Source organism: Grus americana, chromosome 2, assembly GCF_028858705.1.
Source record: "Grus americana isolate bGruAme1 chromosome 2, bGruAme1.mat, whole genome shotgun sequence".
NCBI classification, from domain to species: Eukaryota; Metazoa; Chordata; class Aves; order Gruiformes; family Gruidae; genus Grus; species Grus americana.
The window spans coordinates 5,897,052-5,921,851 of record NC_072853.1 but is presented as its reverse complement, the minus strand read 5'-3'; the positions used below and the strand labels follow the sequence as shown (position 1 = coordinate 5,921,851).

Here is a 24,800-nt window from a genome sequence, read left to right as displayed (position 1 = left end):
AATCATGCCACCTGTCTTGGACAGTCTTCTTCGAAAAAGGATAAATCATTCTCTGGAGGTGTCTATTCCTTTCCACTGACTACCAAAAGAGTCTAGACAAATAACTTTCAGGCCACTGCATTTAGATGATATGAATCCCACTGAAGATACTTGAATATAAAGATACAATATTGTTTAATTCAATTTATGGATTTCGGTTCTGATCCAGCATCTCTTTTAAACTCAGAAACACCCTCAAGCTATTAGAGTCATTTGCCAGAAAGCGTTAGCGCTAGCAACTAAAATTCTGCTGCACCATCCTACTTGTGTCATATTAGTATTGCAGCCTCTCACAGAGATGTTATGTCTTCACTGCCAAAAGTGAGAGGTTTTTATAGTAGATAACTAATATATGCTATCCATCTTGCTATAAAACCCTGGGGGAACAAAGCACAGTGATTTCTACTGCAGTGTAGCTAAACGAAGTCTCGCCCAGAGGTGGTAGATTGGGCTGATCGTGTGTAGTTACACTGCAGTAAAAATGTCCTGTATTTCATCTTCACTAGGGCTTTAACATGTTATGGCTTTTTATCTACCTCACTGTAAAAAAAAAGACTGATGCTTCAGGCTGAAAGGACACAGCTTTATTTTCCAGAGTTTATATATATATTAAAAAACATATATAGAAATAAATATGTCTTATACACACACACACCCCCCCATATATATGTATTTTATATATATAATTCTTTTAATTTCCTAGAGTACAGATCAAATTATAGCCAAACTGACACTAAATGTTGACTATTAAGCTGTAAGGAAATGAAGGGAGTTTTGAAATCTGACATCACATGAGGCTGCTATTCAACAGTTTATGTCAGCAAGCGACAAAAAACACAGTACCCAGTTGAGCTACTTTCCCTGAAAGATACCATCCCTACTTCTGGTCAGCATTAGCAGTAGTACTCACAGTTCCCAAAATGGGGAGCATGCCGAAAGGCATTTTATGCAGAGCTCTGAACTGTTCTCCATCACGTGTAACTACATTAATATAGCAGAGCTTGTTCAATCTCCTATTTGCATTTTAAAGAACCTAATTAGTACTTTATCAAAAAGCAGTTCTCTTAGGTGTTCAAAATGCTCCCACTGCTTTTGTTTCACATTATAAACAAGATTACTGATTTGAAAAGGAATTTGGTATGTGGATGTAACTTGCAGGGAACTTGATGGGATTGAAATGCTAACCCTACAATTTACTAACAAAAATAGCCCACCAGCTAAACCATGCTGCAGCTCTACCACTGGGGAAGAAATATTCTCAGCAGACCAGTACATTACAATTCAATTTTGCCTGTTGGCTCAGTTCATTTGAAAACGAAATGAAAAGTTGAAATTCAGTGGCAGAAAGGACTGATAACCTTTACAAACTTCCACAGGAGAAAGGATGCACCACTTCATATTGCCAAAGGATGAAAAAGGAAATGGTGATGTCATTTGACTTTGAACTACAGTAATAACACAAAGAACTCTTTTGCAGAGAGTCTACACAAGTTTTACATGTATCAGAGATCTACCTACAGCTTCAAAGTAAGCCCTTAGAAATTTAAATGCTTCGGTCCTGAGCACAGGGATAAACAACATGACCTTCTAAAGCAAGACACAGAACTAGAAGCAATGGTTTCATCCCAGATTTTAAGAATAGATGGTCCTGCCCATTTTGTCTCAGGTGTTAATGTAACACCTAATCTAGGTCTGAGCATGGTTTTCTTCTTACAGTTCACTTCTGCCCAGGAAATTGTTTCCGAAATCGGTTTAACTTTCAGGTGATGCAAAGACCTTGGTTCTATACTGTGCAAGGTCACAAATTTTCCAGTGAAGCTATTTGATGAGAAAGTAGCTATTTGCCCAGGCCAGAGTATTTGTCCTAAATTTTTGCCCAAGTGTCACAGGCAGCCTGTGACCAGCAACAGCTGTGTCCCACTCATGAGACCCAGCACCCCTCGTGGTACCTCCAAGCTCTCTCATTACCTGGAATATTAGGATCTGCAGCTCTTATTACAGTTATTTATCGCAAGACTTTGAGGCTTGAATATATGGAGCCAGGAGAAAAAAAAAAAAACAAACAACAACAACAACAACAAAAACCAGCCCTGAGAGACCAAGGTCACCATTGCTATAGGGGCTTTACAGAAACATTAATTTCATAAAAAGTTGCAGGGTTCAGGAAACTTACTGGGTTTCAGGAAAAGTCTAATATGCTGTGATGGGACCTTCAATGCATTGCATGGGGTTTTGCATGCTCTGACAAACATTCAGAGTTCTCTATCATTTGCAGTAAATTCTGCCAGCTCCATCAGTAGAACTGGGACTAAATCTCCGTAGCACCTTTCCAGACTTGGCTTTCCTAAATAGAAATACATCCCCAAATCAAGGGAGAGCAGAGGAAATCTTTAAATTACAGGTGCACCTAGCCAGGGCAGGTGATGGTTTAACTCCATTTATATATAGCCTGTGCTGAAAAATACCATTAGATTTTTATGGGAATAGCCACATAAAGCATTTAAAAAAAAAAAAAAAAAGGCAGGCCTAGAACATTAAGTAAGTGATGTCCTTTCAGTGTGAGGTCAGTTTAGGGGCTGTTAATGGAGGAAGAAAGCCGTGACTGTACAAGAGCTGCTGAGGTTTAAAACATTTTAGACACATGGAAAGGATTTTCTCCTCATCTCTCTGTTTTTCTTGGACAGAAAAGCCTGTAACTAAACCTGAAATCTCAGAGGGTTTTGTGTGCCTTGCCCTGGTCTCCTGGTGAGCATCTGCCCAGCTTCAGAGGTTATTCTTTCTACTGTGTATTCCTTCTCAGTCCATCAGAATGGAAACAACAATATAGACAGTGCTGCCCCAAGGATGAGTCCTCTCTCTTACTCCGTCATTTGGACTCCACTGGAGCAGACAGAAAGCCTCCTTCTGATTGCAGCTGGATATGTATTGGGCTCCACAGCCTAATTTTGAAAGTGCTGAGCCCCCACAGCTCCTGCAAAATCAATGAGGACTGCAAGCGGTGTTGAAGAACAAGCTGCTAATAATTTTCAGCACATGACAGTATGTTCCAGCTTTTTGCCTGTTCCTATTTCTGTATTCCTCTTTCATTCCTACACTATTTAGAAATGTGTCCCATAGTCACCATATTTTTCCTCTTTTTGTTCTCTAAACGGCACATTACTTTTTCATAAGATGTAATTTCTTCTGCCACTGAGACCCATACTTTTCCTGATTGTCTCAATGTTTCTTTCTAATGTCTGGGACTTACTTTTATTTGTCATGAGTGTAATCTTCTCTCTGCCTTTACAATTAGTTTTACTGTACATCAAATATTGTTCACAGAGATTTCTTGTCTGAAATGCAAGAAAAACTGTTAGAAGCTAGGGGAGATGTTATCATTCAGCCAGATTCTGTGATTTCGGACAACAATGGCAGTCCAGACATTCATTGCTTTATGTAAAGTGATTGTCCATGTTTTATGATGCTACTATTTGTACGTAATGGTTAAAGAACGAAAGTAGAGAAAAGAAAGGCAAGTGCAAAAGGTTTAATCGATCTCATTTTATTATACCTCTACCTTCAGAGTCCCTTATGAAGGTTCCCAGCAGCCTGCATGAAGCTGCAGGTTTGGAACAGACTCCGTTTCTCAGCCTTATCAAAGAAGAGTAGAAGTAACACCATTTTCTGCCACAGACTTGTTTCTAAAACTCTATTGTTTGGATGGCTGTTGGACTGTGAACATGAGGCTGCTCCTGTCTGTCTACAGAGGGCCTCATCCACTCGGTCTTCCTGGTGGGGTGGGACCAATGCTATAGTGTCACCTGTCCGTGCCCTCCCTTTAATCCTGACCCATAAGCTCTCCATGGGCTCCTCACCCATCCCCAGGTGGAGCTCCATGCACTCCAGCAGGTCATTGACATAGAAGGTGACACCCCCTCCTCGTGTCTCCTGCCTGTCCTTCCTAAAGATCCTGTATCCTTCCATTCCAACACTCCAGTGTTGGAGCCATCCCACCACATCTCCGTGATGCCAATGAGATCATAGCCCAGCAGGCGTGCGCACATGTCTAACTCCTCATTTTTATTCCTCATGCTACATGTGTTTGCATAGAGGTATTTAAGTTGGGTCCCACTGGCTGGAGTGGCTGGAATTCTTTTGGGTTACCTCACTGGTGTTTCCCTGTTGGCTCCTACTACCTCAGGAGCCCCTGGCTCATCTCCATAAGTGTGCTGCATGTATCCAGCACGTCTCTGAGCAACAGGCTGAGGGCCTTTTCTCACACCCCATCCCTCTGACCTTGGCGTGTCATCCCACAGCTTGTCGCAGGCAAGCCTGGTATTATCTCCCTCCCCTTCAAGCCTAGTTTAAAGCTCTGTCAATGAGCCCTGCAAGCTCCTGGGCAAAGACCCTCTTCTCGCTTTGAGAAAGGTGAATCCCATCAAGCCTACCAGCAAGCCTGGTGTCAGACTGATAAATCAATAAATCACTTTCCAAAACTATAACAGAGCTAACATCAGTTCTGGGGGAGGGAAGCTACCTGGGTGCAGGGTCACAGAAATATCAAAGTGCTGCCTGGAGGCACTGACAGACTGTATCTAAGTGAAGGTGATGGTCAGCTTGCTCATCCCACCTACCAACGACTCCCTGCAAGATGCTCCCAGCCAGACACAGCACGTGTCCAAGGAGGGAGAGCTCTGTCATTACAGCTACAGCCATGAACAACCAGAAGCTAAATCAGTAGTAAAGCAGCAATAATTATGCATACTGAAAAGTCTATTTAAGGAAAATGGAACGGAATCATGAAAAGATCCGTCTGCAGCGGGATATTTTTGTTAAACAGGACGTTCATTCAAGGCAAGCAAGCTGTGCTGAAGCCTGGAAGTGCAGTTTGAATGGGAAGAACTTGCCTAGCAATCCATTTTGTGCACACTTAAACCAGAGCATAGCAGAGCACAGGCTTACATTTATGATGGGAGCACGTGGAGGGTTTTCCTCAGCTTTCTGAAATCCTTAGCTAATGTTCATCAAGCTGATATGAACTAGCTCTGTACCAAAGGACATAATCTAGATCTTCCTCCCACTCCTAGTTATTTGTTTTCACCTTTTGCCAGTTCCTCCCCTGGGACAGCAAATGTCCATGTGGCTGCATGGTGAACTAAACCTGAGTAAAAACTAATCCAGGAAAGAAAACAAGAACGTTCATTGGCTCCCTGCTGCAGTTCATGGTGGGGCCACATAAATGCCTATGCTGGCAGATGGGAGAAGGAAGTTAGGAAGAAGACGACTTTCTTTTTTAGCAGTAGGGCTGGCTTTAACTGGTTGTGAAACAGCATTGTTGCTAATCTCAGAATAAACATATTCATTTCAGAGACCCAAGCAAAATAGGAAGTTATTTAAATGATATGGAAATTACACAGTGGCAGAATAGACCTGTAGTCATGATCTGGGAAAACAGTCACTTCTACATGATCTGTGGAGGAACTGAGGACCAACCAGCAGCCACTGCGCACTCCCTGAGCTCAAGGACACCAGCATTGGAACCGTCTTGCTCTAAGCTGGTGATGACTGGACCAAGTGCAAAATCAGATCTGAGAGTTTCAGGCATTTTATTTGAAAACACAAAAATGCTGTAAGAGAAAAAGGATATCTTTTCTGTGCTTCTTGGAGCCATAATCCAAGATACCAGGCTGTCCTTCAACCCATCCAATGGCAGAGGAAAGTTGCATGATGTCATCACCACTAAGCCCATCAAATCTTTTGTCTCCTCCCAGCATATCATCCACGAATAGTGAATTTTCTTCTTCTTTTTCAAACAAAAGATAAATCAGTTGGAAATTCTGTCACAGGCCTTTTATGCCTTCACAGGAAACTGCAGTTAGCCAGCAAATGTGGTGATGAAAGGATGTGCAATCCTGTCATCTGTGACATGAGAGATTGTTAGAAGTTGAATATGTTACAGAGTTTGAGAAAGCCACCACTGCAGCTGGGGGAGAAGAGCATCAAGAACAAACAGGAGATATCAGAGGTGATATCAGCTGGGTCACTGCCTAGCTGCAGCTTTTAAAAAAGCAGCAGCTGTCTGCTGATCTTTTAACAGACTTCCCAAACCATCTGGAAGTGATTAGATTTCCAAGTGAGAATCAAAATGTTGGTAGCTGCACTTAGCCTGGACATACTCTTAAGCAGTCAAACAAGGAATATTCCAGTAAGAATGCTGCCTTTGGCAGGTGTGATGTATACATGTGCTAGAAGCACAAGAGTTAGATTATCTTCATGGGACATATAGTGCTAATCAGACTTTAACCAGCCTGTTAGACATCAGTTATTGCTCCAAAACACCTCAATGTTCTCTGCATTCAACATGGAGGTGAGTGCCACAGATTTTTCCAAGTAAATGTATAGGTGCACTTGTGGCATGTACCAAGTTCTGCCAGATGACAAGAAGCTATGTTCACATTTGTAAGAGGGCTCTACAAGCCATTACAGCAATGAAAAAGAGCTCTTGCAATAAGACCAAGCAAGACTTGTAACTACTGCTAAGCTGAACTTTTGAAGAACCCAAATAAAGTCATACTCCAACTATGAAAGTAAAGACAGTCTACAAATTCCCAAATCCACAACTTCTGCTGAACAAGCTAAAAGAATTAAAACTACTACCACACCCGAGTTCATTAAAATGCTTTAGGATCCTCACTCCTGTCAGCTTGTTGAGTTCCACCTCCTTTCCTATTCCATGATGTCTAATGCAAAGCTGTCTAGAAACGAATGCTTTTACAGTGAAATCTCAGAGCTCAACAGGGAGTATAAAATGGGGTTCAACAGTAAGGCAAATACTGTTAGGTGGTGCAGATGTATTCAGATATTTCAGTACTCATGTGAGATTGGACTATACTGATAAGTCTCTTAGGAACTGTCAGTCAAGATATGGCAATTCAGACACCTACCCTTTGTCATGGTCTCTGTGCATGAGATATTTTTAATATTAAAGGCTGAGAAAAAACACCTTGCTGTTGTTCTGTGAACATACCATGAACCTAAGCAAAGCTGACTTCAAATAAAGAAATTTCTGAAGCCTTTAGACTACTATTTTAAATGGTGTTCAAGGTGTTGCCTTGAAGGCTGGAAGCATCAGAAACAGAACAGTGGTAGCATAAGACTTATATTTTATGCACTGCTTACAAAAGCCAAAGTCAACAAAGACATGTACGAATAGAAAAAATAAATGTTATGAATCATCTGAACACATGACCGCTTTTATATTTTATCACGGGCCTCATAATATCAACTGAAATCAATGACAAGCTATTGGTTAGCCAACCAGTCATTGAAACATTTCATCTCCTTGTGTTTGCAAAGCATTTGAGATTCATATGACATAATCATTTGGTCTTCCACACATTTGCAGAGGAACTCATCATGGCAAGGATCTCATCAATCTCACAGGCAACTAAAAACTGGTTGTAGAAAGGGCTACATTATACATGAAAGTCACTACTGGACACAGACCAATGCTGAGCACAATATTCCTGTAGTACTTCCTTAAGAGTATCTGCTTGTATTTCTCCTATTACTAGCTGTAGAAAAACAAACAAACAAACAAAACACCAAACCAAAACAAAAAAACCACCAAAAAACTCCCCCAAAAAACCCAAATCTTAGCAGTGACTGTAACTCTAAAGCCAAATTTATTTTCAAGCTGTGAAATCTGACTTTTACAGTAGAGCAGAGGCTTAGTAATCGCACGTGCACTCTGTGTACTCTGAGGGTGCCAAGTCACAGGCTTCTGCTTTATGGAGCCAGTAAAGAGTGAGAAAGTTTTTTGAGAATATTTTTGCTTAGCTTTGCAAACTATATCTTATCACCTGCCTGGCTTAATGATAACAGAATAAGCTCAAATATATTAGAGCACCCAAAGCACTGCAATCAGTGTCTTTAAGAAACAATTACCTCTGAGCAGGTATGGGTGGTTTAGGTCACCATCACACCTCCCTCCATTGAGGTTTAAATGTCAGATGATAGTGTTAAACCCCAGTGCTACCAGATCCAAGCCAGGCTGACAACTTTGTATATGCACTAACTTATCAAATCCAGCTTTAAATTAGATCTGGGTTGAAAATGAAGAAATTGGCTCTCTTTGACAAGCATAAACCTACTATTTACCTACCAGAAGCAGATGCTAGTATATTTTTACTATTCCATAGCTGCCTGTTGTTATTTCTACAACATATAAGCAGAATCCCTATTTAGGAAGCATGTAGAATCTCTGGAATTTTTAGCAGAATGCATCTCTCCTGCTTTCCTGTGAAAGCATCACCCATTTTTGCCTGCTAACTATAGTCCAGAATGTAATGGATATGTTTGGCAAAAATATCTCCCACTGCCACAATGTCCCACTGAGCAGACATGTTATTTTTCGATTCTGCTATGCTTGCTTCCACAAGATCAAATGAGAGCTAAAATGCTATTAATGCACTTAATGACGTGTTCTTAGCAATAAATTCCGTCAAATATAGCAAGATGGAATGACTTGCTGCTGTCCTGACTAGTCTAGGACAGACTAGTGAGACCAGAGACAAGTGATTCTGAACATCTGCTGGCATGAAATTCAGTATTTGCTCCCTGCACAACTCTTCACATTTCGGTAGTACAGCAGTACAAGGGCTGGAAGACTCATCATTGGTCAGTACAACAAAAAAACTTTCTACCATTTCCGCTCTTTGATTCGTATGTCTCCCAGGAGCTCACAAAGGATTATGTCTATTAAAACACTACCATGGCTGTGGCAATATACGCTTTTGGCTTAGAATGTGCATGAGCTAAGCAGCAGTTTGGCATGTGCCCTCGTCACGTCCTCCACCCACTCAGTGGTTTTTATGTTCCTGTTGTATGCAGTGCTGTCATATTAAAATTACAGAAAGTAAACTACAACAGCTATTAAAAGTTTTACCTTCTAAATATGTGTAAGGCATAGCCCTTACAGTGAACTCCTTTCCTGTTCCTACTGTGTTAACATGAAATTTAAGTGGCAGACACACTAGAAAACACTTGGTCCTGTTCTCTGCGAGCCCTTTCCCACCTCCATCTGATCTCTACATTAATACTTCTGCTGATGGTGCTGTCGCTGTCTCATCCTGTATTTTAAGTCAGCTTCAGTGACAGCAAGAATTTCTTGTTTGTTTAGATCTGACCTAAACATCATGCCCATTAAAAACATTTTGCATGCAAAACAATAAATTAAATAAATAAGTATGACACGACTGCCAAAGAGCAGTTTCCCTGCTTTCAATCTAAGAAGAAAAGACTTAGGGTAGATATGTAACGTCCTTCCAAGCAGAAAAGACTGGTGTACAGAGGAAGAGAATAAACTCTTTCTGATATCCAGTGAAAACAGGACAAAAATGGGCTCCAACTGCAGTGAGAGGGACTGAGGCCAGACACTGAGAAGAAGGTGTCCCACGTCAAGGCTGGAGTGAGGTATCTAGGGATGTTACAGCATCTCAACAGAGTCCTTGGATCTAAAGAACACCGCCCAGGAACACCTATGGAAGACCTATCTTCTCTAACTGCTGTTGCTGTGGAGGTCAGGCCATTGCACCTGTGTTTGCTGCCTTAGTTGATAACCTTTCTTTCTATCCTGCATCCACTTCTTCAAATCCACCTACATTCACTGTGTCCCAGGTACCTGGATACTCAATTCCCCTTGCCATTGTCAACTTCCTTACATCTCATTATTCTGCCTGAGTGATCCTCAATATGTGCACACTATCCACTCGATGTTTGTTCAGCTAATTACCTCCTCTCTGCTCCCTTCCTTATTAATGTGCATTGACGGTAGTCTGATTCCCTTCATTCTAACATGGAAATCAATCCATTTAGCAGCCTGTTTTCTCCTTAAAAGTTCCCTGTATCTAATAAAACTAAACCTTTCCATTTCCCTTACTCTTTTAGAGGCTTTATTTCTCCCCACAGAACCCACTAGTGCAGGTGGAAGCAAACACCTTGGAGACTGACTGCTATCACACTCAGGATGAAGGATGCTCCCAGTAATCCTTTATGACCTAATGAGGAGTGGTATGCACAAACACGTGGACAGAGCATGGGCTCAGAAAGCCACAGACAAATCACATTATACTCTGACAGATGGGCAAATGATTTTTTTGAGAAGGTGACAAACACAGACCCGGTACAAAGCACTGAAAACACTTGCTTTAGAAAAGGAACATGATAGAATTTCAAAGGAAATTCCTATTTTGGGAGTTCAGCAGCTGCAGTAGGAAGTTGTGTAATTTGGTTGAATGTGCCCACCAGAAGGATTTATCTTTTATTCTACCCCAGTCGCGCATATGATTATGTAAGATTTTTGGGCAAAAAGACCCAGCTACTTCGGTCTGCACAGTTTACAGTCAAATTCCACCATGACTTTCACTTGTATTGGGATTACAGTATCCATACCCACTTTTATTCATGCTGCAAAAAAAGCAGTCACACCTAGATATTGTTTGGCAACGTAAACTTGTTCATACGTGCTTGAGCTAGTCACTCTTTAAGAAACATACATAAGCCCAGAACATTATGTTAGCACCTTTTTGTTGCAAATGGCGGTCAGAGAGAGCAATAAAAGAGCCTCACAACACCACCTACAAGGTCTCCTTTTTTTTCAGATAACTTATTGTCACCTGATCTCTTCTCCCTGGTATCCAGTGACAGGACACGTGGCAATGGTTGAAGGCTGTGCCAGGGGAGGTTTAGACTGGACTTTAGGAAGCATTTCTTTAATGAGATGGTGGTCAAACACTGGAACGGGCATCCTAGAGAAGTGGCTGATGCCCCATGTCAGGGTTTAAGAAGCATTTGGACAATGCCCTTAATAACACGCTTTAACTTTTGGTCTAGATGATCACTGTAGGTCCCTTCCAACTGAAACATTCTATTCTATTCTATTCTATTCTATTCTATTCTATTCTGTTCTGTTCTGTTCTGTTCTACTCTATTCTATTCTATGCTATGCTATGCTATGCTATGCTATGCTATTCTATGCTATTCTATGCTATTCTATGCTATTCTATGCTATTCTATGCTGCTCTGCTCTACCTGACTGTAACACAAGTTCCTGGCCTGCAGACCTGGTCATTGTAACACTGCAATGTGTTACAGCTGCACACAGGGAGTCATCTACTGTCTTTCAAGTTCAGACCTAGGAACCAGAGCAGTGTCTCATGACTGTTGGCCCGAAGAACTCTCAGTAACCACAACACACACTACAAAAAGCAGCAAAACCAGGTGACTGGTAGTCACCAAGAACAAGACAGTGATTTATTAGTGGTGGAAGGAGAAGGGGATATATGATTGCTGTTCCCATTAAAGAGCTGCAGGATACCAGCTATAATGCTATTACAGTCCTCTTCACCAGGCTGCTGGAAATTCAAAGTTCATTTATTCTGTGTGAATTTCACACACTGATCTCCATTAAAAGTCAATCAAAACATCACCAAGGTTTATGTGGTTGATAGCCAGAGCACTAGTGAACACTAGTTGTCAGTAGAGGGAATGCTGAAAGGCAGAAAAGCCCAAGAATCCTTTTGCAGCATCCACAGCACTCTTTACACACTCTAATGCCAGAAAATAAGGGGAAATAAACCAAATTCTGGGTATAAATAAGATGTCACCCTTCATATTCAGTAGTCCAAAATATTATGAGATAACTGAACTATATCAGAACCAAAGGGGAGTTCACTTTTTGGTCTCTAGTTGACCACTAGAAGCTGACCTATAGTTAATACTGACTTGAGCAGAAGAACCCAGAAGTGATCACTTCATCATGCTCCAGGTAGTAAAATGACTTCTTACAGAGTGGAACAGAGTGGAAGACACTAAAATAAAGAATTATCAGCATAGAATTATAAGGACAAAAGAAAACAATCACAGCTTTTCATACCTATATGCTAACTGAACCTATTATAATTCTAATTGTGTAGAAAAACTGGGAGCTCTACTTACTTTCACAGAGACGTCTTCTCAGCTTCCCCCGAATTTTGTCAATGGCATTGTAATCGGAGACATGAAACACATGAGCAGACTTAGGTTCTGAAGCAATCTCATCAAGTTCCTCTTTTAAGGCTTCGCCAACACCCACAGCAAAGATCCTAATCCCAGCCTGATGGGCTGCAGTGGCTGGATCCAAGACATAATCCTGGCTCCTTCCATCAGTCAGAAGGATAGCCACTTTTTTAACAGTTCGATCACTAAGTCTCCCACCAGCTTCTTTGGAAAAACTGTAGGTGTTGATGTATCTCAGAGCATCTCCAGTGTTCGTATTACCTCCATAATACTTAATTTTTCGTGCAGCCTCTTTGATTTCCTCACGGGTTTTGTATTTTCCCAGGTCAAACTCTGTGGTTGGACGATCACTGTATCGCACCACACCTACACGGGTTTTGTCTGGGCCAATCTCAAAAGTTTCCACCAAATTAGACACCCACTGCCGAACTTTTTCAAAATCTTCTTTTCCGACGCTGGAGGAGGCATCCAAGATGAAGACAAGGTCATAGTGAACATTCTTGCAACCTGCAAGAGTGGCAGAAAATATCGCTAAGGGAAGCTGAAAGACGAGTATCAGACATACTAAATATTCCCTAGGCATATGTCTCTAGTGAGCTATTTGGAGGAGGCAGCAAACCCTCTCCCTATCCTGCAGAGAAAGTGCAGATTCTCAGCCTTTCTTCCTTGTGATTCACCTCATCTGTTTCAGGACATCTACAGTAGATCAGCACACGCTTCGCTTTGAAATGCAAACCCTTTCTCTTCTGGCACTACTAACTGCCTCTGCTCAATCTTTCACCTACACCATCTGCATGCATATGAAGCTATTTTTCTCAAACTTCATTGCAGTGCCTTTGCTCAGGCAACGCTCTAAAATGACCTTGGTGGATCGAGAGACCTGCCCTGACCTTGTCTATGCCAATCCTGACCATGAGCAGTGAAGCTTTCATGTTTCTTCTTGCATTAACATTATGATTTATTTATGCTTAGCTAGAAGCAGTTCTTTTGCTCAGCATGATATCTTGGTGAAACAAGTTTATAACAAGATTATTTTGATTTTGAGGCTCTGCCATTGACTATTGACTAAAGGATGACTCATTGAATACTGGGATGGCTTCCTTGACAACAAAGGGCAGTTGCTTTGTAAGGGAAAAGTTCACTTATCTCCACAACCACCCTTTTGGCTCCAGCCATGATATTTGTAATCTGAGGCCTGTGTAATCCAAAAGGCAAATGTATTTTAATTGCAGCTTGCTTGCCCTGGGAAGCCAGACTGGCCATATATTTGTCAGCCACTTGCCAAGAAAGTAGATCTCCCAGGAGATGTTTTCTAGCACTTTCTGAATATATGCAAGCCAAGAGGCGGTATATTCATAAATGTCTCACAGGTTCCAAAGATTTATCAATATAATGCCCCAACTGGACAAAATGTATATAAACACATATTTATTTAATTCACTATTATAGACCATAGTCCCTAACAAATTATGAGTTTCAAGATTGAAAGCTGCTCTACAAAGTGAATTTATCTATGGTCACAACCACCAACCATTGTTTCTCCAGTAGTTCTTGTCTCACACTGTCTCACAAAGTACAAGTGCTTGTTTGAACCCATGGTAAAAGGCTAATTTGACCAACCACGTGGAGAACATATACCATGATACAAGACAGAGAGCTGGTCCATACCAGTGCCTGTGCCACTTTATTTCTCTCAGAGTAACGGGGCTCTTCTATGTCCCACTGAACTGGAGATGTTATATCTGTCCCCTAAACTGCTGGCAATTGCCTTTAAACCCTGCTGCTTTACCAGGATCTGAGCTGGTAGCCCACATCTACCGACACATACTGAGAGCAGATCTGTTCTGCTGACTCCTGTTTCACTGAAGGACCCCAATTCCCCCAACTATTCCCACTATGACCTTGTTAATAACCTCCTCTGGGCTCTGACCTGGACTGACCAAGTTACCCTCCCTGGTCAGAAAATCTGAGAGTATTTTTGAGAATACGTAACTCCAGGGTATGTCCACCGAGGACAGTTTAGCATTAAAAAGTGACAATCCCACTGTATGGTTTGCATGTTTTCACATCAGACTAGTTCCAGGCAGGTCCCAGCAACTAAATGTCCATCAATGACTAAGACCTTGGACCTGCCACACCTCTTGGTTCAGCCATTCTCGCCTGGAGAATGGCTGAACCTGGCTGCTGCCTTTAGACATGATCCAGACCTTAACTTGCTGACTCATGTTCCTGGCTTCATCTTGGATCTGCTACATCACTATGAGCTTGTCTGGGAATATGGACTGTCCATTGAGCCTAGCTGCCATCCCCCAGCCTTCCCTGCTCCCTGGATGGGGGCAGTAGGACAGGCTGTGGCTGGTGAGACCCTGTCCTGCCAGCCCAGGGAGACTCCCAGCTCCTGGCTCCCCATCCCTTAGGAAGTAGTCTGTCCTCACTGCACTCCCAACCAGAGCTAAAGCACTGATGTAAACATACACAATGTAAATGTCAGCTGAGGACTAGGATATTTTCCCCTGGAACAGACCAAAGAGTATGGAGGTATCATACACAGTTCAACCAGTCAAGCACTTATTTGACAGCCAGCTCAGTGAACAGAAATATGAATCATGCTACCCAAACCTGGGAGGAATGATGCTTTTGCCATATTTCCTCACTGAGTTCCACACGTGAGCCTACAGGAAGGTCACAAAGTCTTCTCCCACACCCAAATGTGACCTTATGGTTCATAAATTAGCTCTGGTGCTTTTGATCATCCTGGAGCTGTGCACCTGCCCTGAAGAGGACAGGAGTCCCAGAACAGCCCACTGCACTGGAATGGAGAGCGTGGGTGGCTCAGCCACACGAAGAGGACTTGCCTTCAGATAAGAGTAAAAACGTTTTAGGTAGACATTATAATGCTGTAGGGCAATGCTCATGGTATTGTGTGATGGCTGTGAGAGTGGTTGAATATACACCCAGTGTGTTGCATGTGACGATGAAAAATGAGCATCATCTGTTGCTGTGTTAATTTCCATAGCAGGGTACATCCCAGAGACCCGACCCCGGCACTGCTGTTCCTTTGGTGTCTACGGAAACAAACTATGGACATGGGATTGGGATAATGTTGGAAACAACCTATCTACATGTGATCACGTTGGAAACAACCTGTCCACATCGGATCATGTTCTGTGACATCATTTTTTGATTGAGGGAACGTTTTTCCCTAATCCCAGAGCAAGAAAGGTCTGGCTGGAAACACACAGTAATTCTCTCAAAGGTAATCAGAGTGTGGAGATGACTGAATATATCATTTGATGTTATCAGATGTAAGTTACATTACATCTGTGTATATCGGCTAGACTTCCAAGTCTAGTTCTGCTTGATTTTTGCAGAATATAAAGGATAATATATAACAGTAAAGGGTAAGAAAGAAATCTCCACTCTGCCCCCCCCAATTCATTATTATATTAATCTATTCTGCCTAAAAGAATATTAATTAAGTGAGACTAACCAGAGAATATAAAGGTTTCAGTATAAAACCCACAAGGTACAGACCTTCCTGTTGCTTATTTTAACAACTCTCAGCAGGTGAGATGACTGCAATTAAAAACCAAATAGAACCGAGAGAATGAATCCTGATGGTGTTCAAGGGCAATAAGCCTTAAAACAAGGGGGGGGGTTAAGATTTAAAAAGTGATGCCTATTCAGGCAGTATGCAGGGAAAAAAAGATGGTCTTTCAGGATCGTTTTCTTAGAGTCACTGATTCTTTGCTTACAGACCTGATGGCAGTGAGATGAAAAGCTGCTGAAAAGCTTTTAGTAAATATTAATCTGCATTTTTAACACAGTCATATCCACTGCTGGACAAAATTGATTGTTTTCCAAGAATGCTATAATAATATTGTTTACTGGCAGAAACAGTTAACGTTAAGGTAATATGGGAGATAATTCACAGAAAGGGAACTTTTTCAGGTTTGTAATTACAGGAATACTCTCTGGAAACATAATTCCAGGAGTTGTATTCATCCACTCAGGCACTGAGTCAACCGTTTTGTAATATTGCCATTAAAAATAGTTCACAAACAAGCCATAAGCCCAAAATTATTTAAAGTAATCACAGAATGAACATATAAATGTATCACCATATCCTTCCTTTGACTGATCCACAAGCAGAAAAAAAGATGAGATTTCACTTTGTTTTGTTACTAAGTACTTATTCCTGTTAAACTTTACCCGAAAAGCCTTATATAGGTCACATAACAAAACTGTAAAGCAGCTATTCCTTAGACTGAGAGAAGGTCTAAAAAACCAATTTTGTTCCTTATAAATTACCCAAGGCTACAGAATAGCATCTTTCCTAGAAAAAGTCTCCATCTCAAAGTACCTTTGGGCTTTTATACCAATAAACTGCATGGGTCTACAAACATTTTCTGTCCTTGAGGTGTAGCATCGTTCACAGCCAGATACCTCAACTCTTCCTGCTGTCCCCCAAAAAACAACATGTCCTAGTCAAGACTGCCCATAGGAACGGTCCCTGAGCTGCACCACCAGTGGCATCTGGCCAGTGGCTCACCAGCACAGGCCAAAAGCCATGCCAGGGACCATGCTAGCAACTAGACAATATGAGCCAAGAGAGGCTATGAACAGTGCCCTGGCCCTGTTTAGCTCACTAGGAAAGTCCCAGACGGATAGAAGATTCACCAGATCTAACGTGAAACCCACCGAAGGCAATGGAAGAAGTGATCTCCGTGCCAGCACGGGGCACATGAAGCATATCCAGAGTAACCTGCACGTTGCTCTCCTTGCTCTGAGCAGCTGAGCTAACCTTTCTAAGCCCGCAGCAGAACCAGAGACCCTAGGTAAATCATAGCCTCGATCCCTGAGCTATCTCCATCCCTAAGGTCTATTTTATGTCTTTTCAACAGAAAATGTCTTGCTTGGGTTTTATATTGTTTTCCTGTTGGCAACGATAGTTTCTCAGCCACGTAAAAGCCCCGGCAGCTACTTAGCACGAACAGCACGTACCTGCTCTTTGTGCCTCAATCCGCTCCCCGCCGAACGCGAGTGTGAGAAGAACCAGGAGATGGGGCACGCGGCATCTTCCCGTAACGGACATAGCTCCTTTCTCACATCAGCTTGTCTTTTCACTGTGGTGAGAAGCTTGCTAGAAATCCAATCCGTAACCTAAAGTAAAGAGCAAGTGTTATCTCACAGAAACACAAACAGAAGTAATGATGCAAGTCATGGAAGCAAGGTTTTGGGGAGTTGTCTCTTCTGCCTGTCATTTTATTTGACTAGACACAAACCGCTCAGACAAAGAGGCAGGAGTTTGCCTACTTTTCAAAAGCTATAGCCTTTCACTGGCTCTATTCAGTGTGCAGCAGCCTGAATAGAAAAAGGAGAGAGATTACCAGATTATTATACTTTAATTGAGCCCACTGCCAACCACACAATCAACGCACTGGAGTGGAAACCATTCCTGACCTGGCCCTCCCATGCATTCATCGTTAGGAGATACACAGCGCAGAGCCGAGATAGAAACCACTGCAAATCACACACAACCAGTTGTCACTTCACTCATTGCTGCTTTTGGTTCTGGCGTCCCAGAAATGACAAACACTAAAAATACGTGGCTGTTCTCATATATGTATTCGTAGCTATCAGTCCTTCTCCATAGGAGTAAACTCAGCAGCTTCAAAACACATCTTTCAACTACTTAGCTTAAAGGAGTGCAAAAGCTCAGGTGGATGATCTTCAATTTAAGGTCATTGGTTTGAGTTTACCTTGACGGAAGGTCCTGAAGTCAGATGGTATTGTTACAAGCCAGGCAAAGTGGCTGAGCTGTTATAAGTTTAGCTACATTTTCTAACACTAGATCAAGATCTAGATTTTTTAAAAATTTTATTATTTACTTATTGGCGTTGTTTTATTATTTTTTGTTAGACAGACCATAAAATCAGTGCAGTCCTACATACTGTGTACACATACACAGGGGAAAACAGTTTTCACTCTGCAGCTCTTTACTGCTTAAGGAATCATTTTGGAAAACTTTCTCCCAGCTCCTGGATCCATCTTTTCCTCTTTAATGCACAGATTTCTTTGTTCATTTTCTTAGGGAGTTTCTGTTTTTCCTCTGTCTTTTAAGATGCACATCAGCTTCTCGCTCTTGATGGCTGGGTAAAAGAGGCATGAAGGGGACACTGTATGTTGTAGATCACTGCTGCAGGGTCGATTATGCATTCTAGGATATTTCTTTTCAAAGCAATAGGGTTCTGTGGGAATCACAGACAAAATGAATGGTGGTGTCAGCATTTGTTCAAAACCAGTCTTGATCAGTCAAACGTTGGGCCTATCTCTACCATGTATCTCAGAAATAAAGTGCATGTCATGCTGGTTTAGGAAATAAAAAAGGGGAAAAACTTATGTAGTTGTCAAGACGTAGCTGTAAATCCTTATTCCCAGGACAAAATACAGGCTCCTGTTTTCAAAAGCCCGCATCATATGGAGACAAGGAGGAAAGCGATACATCTAATAAAACCTGCACCCTGCAAATAAATTTGGAAATATGGGTCAGCAGTGGAACACAAAAAGCAAGAAAGAATTAAAACAAAACAAAAAAAAAAAGGAAAAAAAGCATGCTTATTCAAGTACCATCCCTAAACGCAAAGGGCACAAGCAGGTGCTGTAGTTTACACCTCAGCCAGACGGTGTCCCGATGAGACGGTGAGGTGCTCAGGTTTGAGCGAGCTGGAAAAGGTTGCAGGGTAAAAAGGGCATGAAAATATCACCGTGCCCTGCAGTAGTTAGAATTTCCTTTTAAATAAGTACATTACTGAAATACCAATCAGGCAGCCGCTTGCAGAGGGATCAGGTCAAGCATTACTTAAAATAGCTATGGGAGCCTTCAGCCCAAGGTTTTTCCTCCCGTGTATTTTTTTTTAGGAAACATTGTTTTCTGGCACTGGTGATGGAGAGCAGGTTAGTGGCGGCAGCAAGAGCCGGGAAACCAGATCTGCCATGCGGCGTTCTGCACTTCCAGTGCTGAGCGCTCAAAACGTCCTTTCTCTGTGTCTGTGCTTGCACGGCTGCAAAGTTTTATAAATACATTATTAAAAACAGTCTTTGCCAGCTGCTAACCCACATGAGGATAGGATAAAAGGAGCAGAGCACCCGCTGGTGTCAGTCAGCGGGACGGCGGCGGGATGGACCGACGCTGGCCGGACAGGCAGCGGATGCGGCGTGACGGGGAGCCTCGTGGATGCGGCTCCCTTGGTGCACGCGTGACTTCTGCCCCAGCAGAAGGACTACCTGCGTGACCAGGTCTGAGAGCTGCCTCTCTAAGGTGTCATTCCTCTCTACTCTTTGCCAAAACACTTCCAAGAGCTCATTGCTGCGTTATGAATGCTGAAAGGTGTCTCAGAACAGTCGTTTAGGCTAAAAATGGGGGGGGGGGGTGGAACCCAAATCAAATCAGAACATCTGCTTAAAATCTATAATTGTAACCTGTGGTGGCTTTAATACATATTTGTGGTTCAATATTATTCTTGAATTCTGGCCAAAATACATAATTTTATCCATTTTTATAGCATGAAAAATTGAACCAAGCCTCTTAACTTGCAACTACTTTATGCATGGATATATCAGTGAGAGAAAATTGCCCCATTCACATCAACAGGACTCATATCATGGCAAGGAAGTCTTTAAGGGTATTCGAAGAAAGTTTGAAGATAAAGCATTTTCAGTTTTCCACACTGGTTTCTTTCCCACCTCAGTCTGTCACTGTGAGACTGAGCCCAGTTTGAGATTACAGCAGCTGATCAACATTTATTTCCTCTTCCAGGACAAAGGGTCAAAAAGGAGCCAAAAGTGGGAAAGTTTAGGCTTCAGAGTGTTCCAAGAATAAGAAATTCTGTTTAGTTGACCCTATTTCCAAATGGCCAATGTGGATTTTTTTATTACTATTATTTTTAGTTCTGCCTATCATGTGGGAATAATTTTCTTCAAAGTGGCCTAAGTCAATGCACCTCCTTTAAAAATACCTCCTTTTTTCCTTTTTATCTCACAAACATCACTTCGGGATTCCCTCGTGACACGTTTAGATGTATTAAGAGATATTGCAAAAGGAACTGACAAATCCTATCACATCCGAGTTTATTACCAAAGTGCGGACTCTGTGTCTGAGGCCCTGTTTTTAATAGTTTAATGGGAAAAAAAGAGGTGAATCGTTCTGGCTACATGCAAACATGATGTGGGAATGGCATCCAGGCTGAAAAGCATGCTGGTAAACGTTAAAGTGAGCTCTCTACGCTTAAAATACAGGCATAGTACTAAGCTATTCATACCACCTCACAGCTGAACAAACAATATGCAGAAGATAGACACAAGCTCTTTATAACCTTCAGCTTCGACATGGCTTTTTCAGGTGGGCTGGTATAGAGTTTTAGGTCAGTGAGCATCCATGGTAAAGCCTCTCCACTTTTGAACAATAAGTAAACACTCTTAGGGAAACGTATGCTTATAAAAATCAGCTTTAAAAAAAAAGAGCTGAAGGAGAACTGGGTCTTCTCATCTCAAAAGTATTTTGATATCCTGCTCATTGTCGGTCTTCCCTTGCACTCCTACATTTTGAGGGATTCTGCTTTGTCTTCTCGAGCTTTATCCCTTGAGGTTGGTAACAGAACTAGGGCTCTTCTTCCCAAAGAACCACATACATATCCAGAACAGAACCACAGAGCTGGGCTGCATTTTACCATGGGGTTTATTCCTGATTGAACCAAACTCAAAGAATATCCTGACATCAGTTTATTTAGAAAATGAAACCCCTGTCCATTGCGAATTAGAAGACAATGTTTTCTATCCTGGTCTCTCTGTCTTTGTCCTGCCAGAGCCTGATTCTGAAGGGACTTCTAGTGACTTTGTTCTAACCTTGATTCTCAGATAATGCTGTCGCATCGTTGTAATTCAGGGGACAAGGAGGAAAAACTTGTATGAAAGAATAGAAGCGAAACTGTTTGTTTAGAAATGGCATCTTGAAAAAATAAAGGGAAAAGAAGAGGCAGATGCAAAGGATGTGGCAGAGAAGGAAACTTCACGGCATTTCTAGGACAAGCAGTTTAAGCACAAGCACTGGATATTCCCTATCTCAGCCTCTCTGGTTTGAGAAATGTCACGAACAGCAAAAAACACGTGAGTTAGAGATGAAAAAAACCAGAACACTTTCTGTGATCTCTTTCACCTTCCAGAGGAGTGATTCAGTCACAAATATTAATAAAACAAAACAAGATGGGAGTCAATAGTAAGATGAGCATTTCAGGGGCATGATTTAATAAAACTGCTTCTACCTCATGCGAGCAAAAGTTCAAAGACCCTACAGGGACAGTGCAGAGATCAGTTATTCAAGGTTGAATGTAAAAAGTGTGTCCAGTTATGGACTTCATCTGCTCATTAATATATCTGAGCTTTTACTTACGTTTTACTAAATTATACCACTGAACTGTTCATTCAATTCCAGGGGGGCTGATACTATTATTGTCCTGAATTTCATTCATTTGCCTGCTGCCACTGAGCATCACCGTACGCCATATAAACATTCTAACTATGCTGGCATTCATAATGTGATTTTAAATGTCTTTGGTATGGTCCTCTAACAAGAAGTTAGCCTGGGGTGAAAAAGACAGTGTCCAATTATACAGCTTTTCACGCACACACACAAAAACCAAAAAAACCCACCCCAGAACACTAATATATCTGACATCTTAGTAGAGTCAGCTTGTTGATCGTGCCTCTTCCAGCTACTGAACTAAGCAATTTAATTATCTAAGTTATTGCTGATATGAGCAGGAAGCCAACCATATAAAAGAGAGATAGGACTTTCTTCCCCCCGATCAGCCCATGTGGTCGTATATCTTTGTTCAATGCTTTTTAAAGAAATAATCTGATGGCATTTCTGGAAGATATGCATCTTCCCAGCCCTGATCCAAAGCCAACTGTAGTTGATGAAAAGAGGGCCATTGATTTCAGTGGGCATTATTTCAAAACCCATGTGAATAATAGAGCAGAAAATGCTCTGCTAACACCAGAGTTGTTCCTAAGGCACTTTGTTCAACTACAACTGATTCAAAGTCTGCTGAAATCAAGGAGGAGACTGTCAGCAGCTCCACAGTATGTTGGATGGGCACATTCATGCACCCTGCTAGCAAACAGCTCTCCGACGTCTGCTCTTAGTATCGGCGAAACTGCAGGGGCTGAGACATTTCTTCTCTTCTTTTGCAATATCGCATCTCAAAAGCAACTTCTACCCCAAGCCCCAAAGAACTGATCAGACGCAGAGGGATGATTAGCATGAATGCTAGCCAAAGCGATCTGTCAGCTTTATAGGAGATGCAATAGGGTGGTGGGAAAGATCAGCAGACCATTCAAACCCATCAATTTCTTCGCCTTAGTTGAACTCTTTTACTGCCCTGAAGTACTTGGTGCTGGAACTACCAGGGCCCATGAATGATTAATATTGCTGCAATTGGAAGTAAGTTTGATTGTGCAAGAAATAAAGTCCATACTGAACAATTAGGAGGGGAAAAATAACAAATAGCTGTTTCCTAAGTGACAGGTATCTGTTCAGGAGACAGAATGAGACAGGAATCGAATGGGAAAAAAATGTCATACAGATAAGTGTAACCAAGAGTCTTAGAGGCTATAAACCATACTCCAAGGGGGACAGGATTAACTCAGCATGGGAATTTCCTGATTTCTGTGTGCTCCAATTTGCAGCCTTAGAAACATTCTTATAACCTCTGTGGTGTTGCATGTGCACATGCAAGGAAACCTGAGAGAAGGTCAGAATTAGAGTTCAGCCACTCCTGACTCCTTAACCTATGCTTGGATCATGCATCCCTCAAAATGCCAACTTTGTAAATGCATCTACCACAGACACTTTAAAACAAACTCTTACTGGTTGCCTGCCAAATGGCTGCAATGTTAAAATACCCTAAGTACTAGACAAGAACTCTGCAATGTATTTTTGCCTGCTGCAGCCACGCGGTGTCTGCAGGCTAAAACCTTGATGCAATACCCCCAAGTATAACTTTTCAGTGATTTGTCCAGAGGAAGTAACTCCAGATTTAAATTGTTCTCTTGCATGTCAAGCTTAGAAATCTTTCTACTGATTGGCTTAGAAAACCCAAAACTAACCTGCAATAAAAAGTCTCCAGTAGAATCTCCCAAATCCTACAGTCTGTGGTTAGGGTACTACCAAATCCACACCACCACTCCCAATTTTGTTACCTCTCCTATAAATAGGCTGCACTCACATGGTGGGACCAGTTGCATGCTGTGTCTACATCCCAGCTCCCTGGTGGGACAAGACATAGGTGCGCTTCGTTCTGCAGTGCCCCAACTGCTGTGCCCAGGAGAACAGATGCCCCAAAGTGATGCTCCAAACCTTTTAGATCTGGTCAAATGGCTACAGCAAGTCTTAAGGGCAAGCCACAGAGTGCAACTATCTGTCCGTCTCCCAGCATAACTTACCAGGAGCTAGAAATAAGCTGCATCCCTTGCTAGTATGGGAAAAAAAAAAAAAAACAAAAAAAAAAACCACATTCTCAAACGATGTTTGAGAAAGCTATACCCGGTAGTTCTTTGGCATCATCAACCAGTCTGTAAGGAAAATCCATACTGCACCACACAAACGCATGTGCTTATTGACCAGTCGAGTGGTAACCCTGTCTCACTTCAGCTAATAAAGAGTTTGAATTTCAAAAGAAATTCTACATTTCAGACACTGGCTCTGTATAAAACACTATTCTGCAAGCATCTTAGTTAACCTGACTGAAATAGTTATCAAGGAAAATGTCTCAGAGTGTATGTGGGGTCCAAGGGATTAGGAGAGCTGATAAAGTAAAGCTTTGCCTATCCAATTTGGGAAAACAATGCCTGGAAAGCAGGGTTTGGCCAAGAATCAAGCACCAGCACCTGTAGTGCTGGTACTGACAGCTTCTCTCCACAGGTTTATTTACTAGCTGGCAAAACCAGGAAGAATATCTTGAACTTGAAACTGAAGCATCAGTTCAATACTTCTAGATGCATTTTTCTTTATAGTAAAGTAGCCTCTCAGTGCTGCATTGTGTTTGAATCAATTTTTGCCCTAAATTTTTACTTACTTTCCTTTGGAAAGCGCTAGCCTGAACCTCTCTAGCATGGACCAGGGAATTAGGAACAGGACAGGAGACTCAGAAGTCAGTTAACTTGTCATAATCTTATTTGGGAGCTGTCCTGTCCTACTCCGAAAATATCCCCAAATATATAATTTGAGTCACGTAGATTGCAAGTCATTTACACAGCACGTTAGTACATATTATGCCTCTGCAGTGGCTCATCCATTAGGGCGCAAATGTATTTGAATCCAGTGGATATTAATAAAATGAAATTATTAGATACAAAATAATTTATGAATGGTGATGGACTTATTAGAGGGGAACACACAGTCCAAACTACATGACTCAATAGCAGCTGCACAGCTCACCCATCCCAATAATGACTATCGCACCCTGGCTAAGTTAGAAAACTTTGTCCATACTCCCTTGGCTACTTCTTTTAAACTTAACTCTGAAATGTCTCTCATGTGGTCACTGAAGCAGGGTTTGCAGCATACACATGTCCTAGAACTGGCAAGTCCACCACCCGCATGTAATACAAGGCACACTGGCTATTTAGGGTAATAGATAACATTATTCCCTGGCCTTCATGGGAAG

The 24,800-nt window shown here is 41.8% G+C and overlaps 1 protein-coding gene across 4 annotated transcripts in view; it reads right to left on the bottom strand.

Moving 5' to 3' along the window:
- The window catches only part of COL22A1 (collagen type XXII alpha 1 chain), a 268,249-nt gene that overhangs the window by 223,265 nt on the left and 20,184 nt on the right, over positions 1-24,800 (bottom strand). For all 4 annotated transcript variants that reach the window (XR_008576049.1, XR_008576050.1, XM_054818065.1 and 1 more), the window contains exons 2-3: positions 17,080-17,238; positions 12,016-12,582 (exon numbers count right to left, since the gene is read on the bottom strand). Coding sequence is in view for 2 of the 4 variants with exons in the window: in XM_054818065.1 (XP_054674040.1) it covers positions 12,016-12,582; positions 17,080-17,170 (658 nt within the window). In the remaining 2 variants the exon portion in view is untranslated. The remainder of the gene's footprint in view (positions 1-12,015; positions 12,583-17,079; positions 17,239-24,800) is intronic.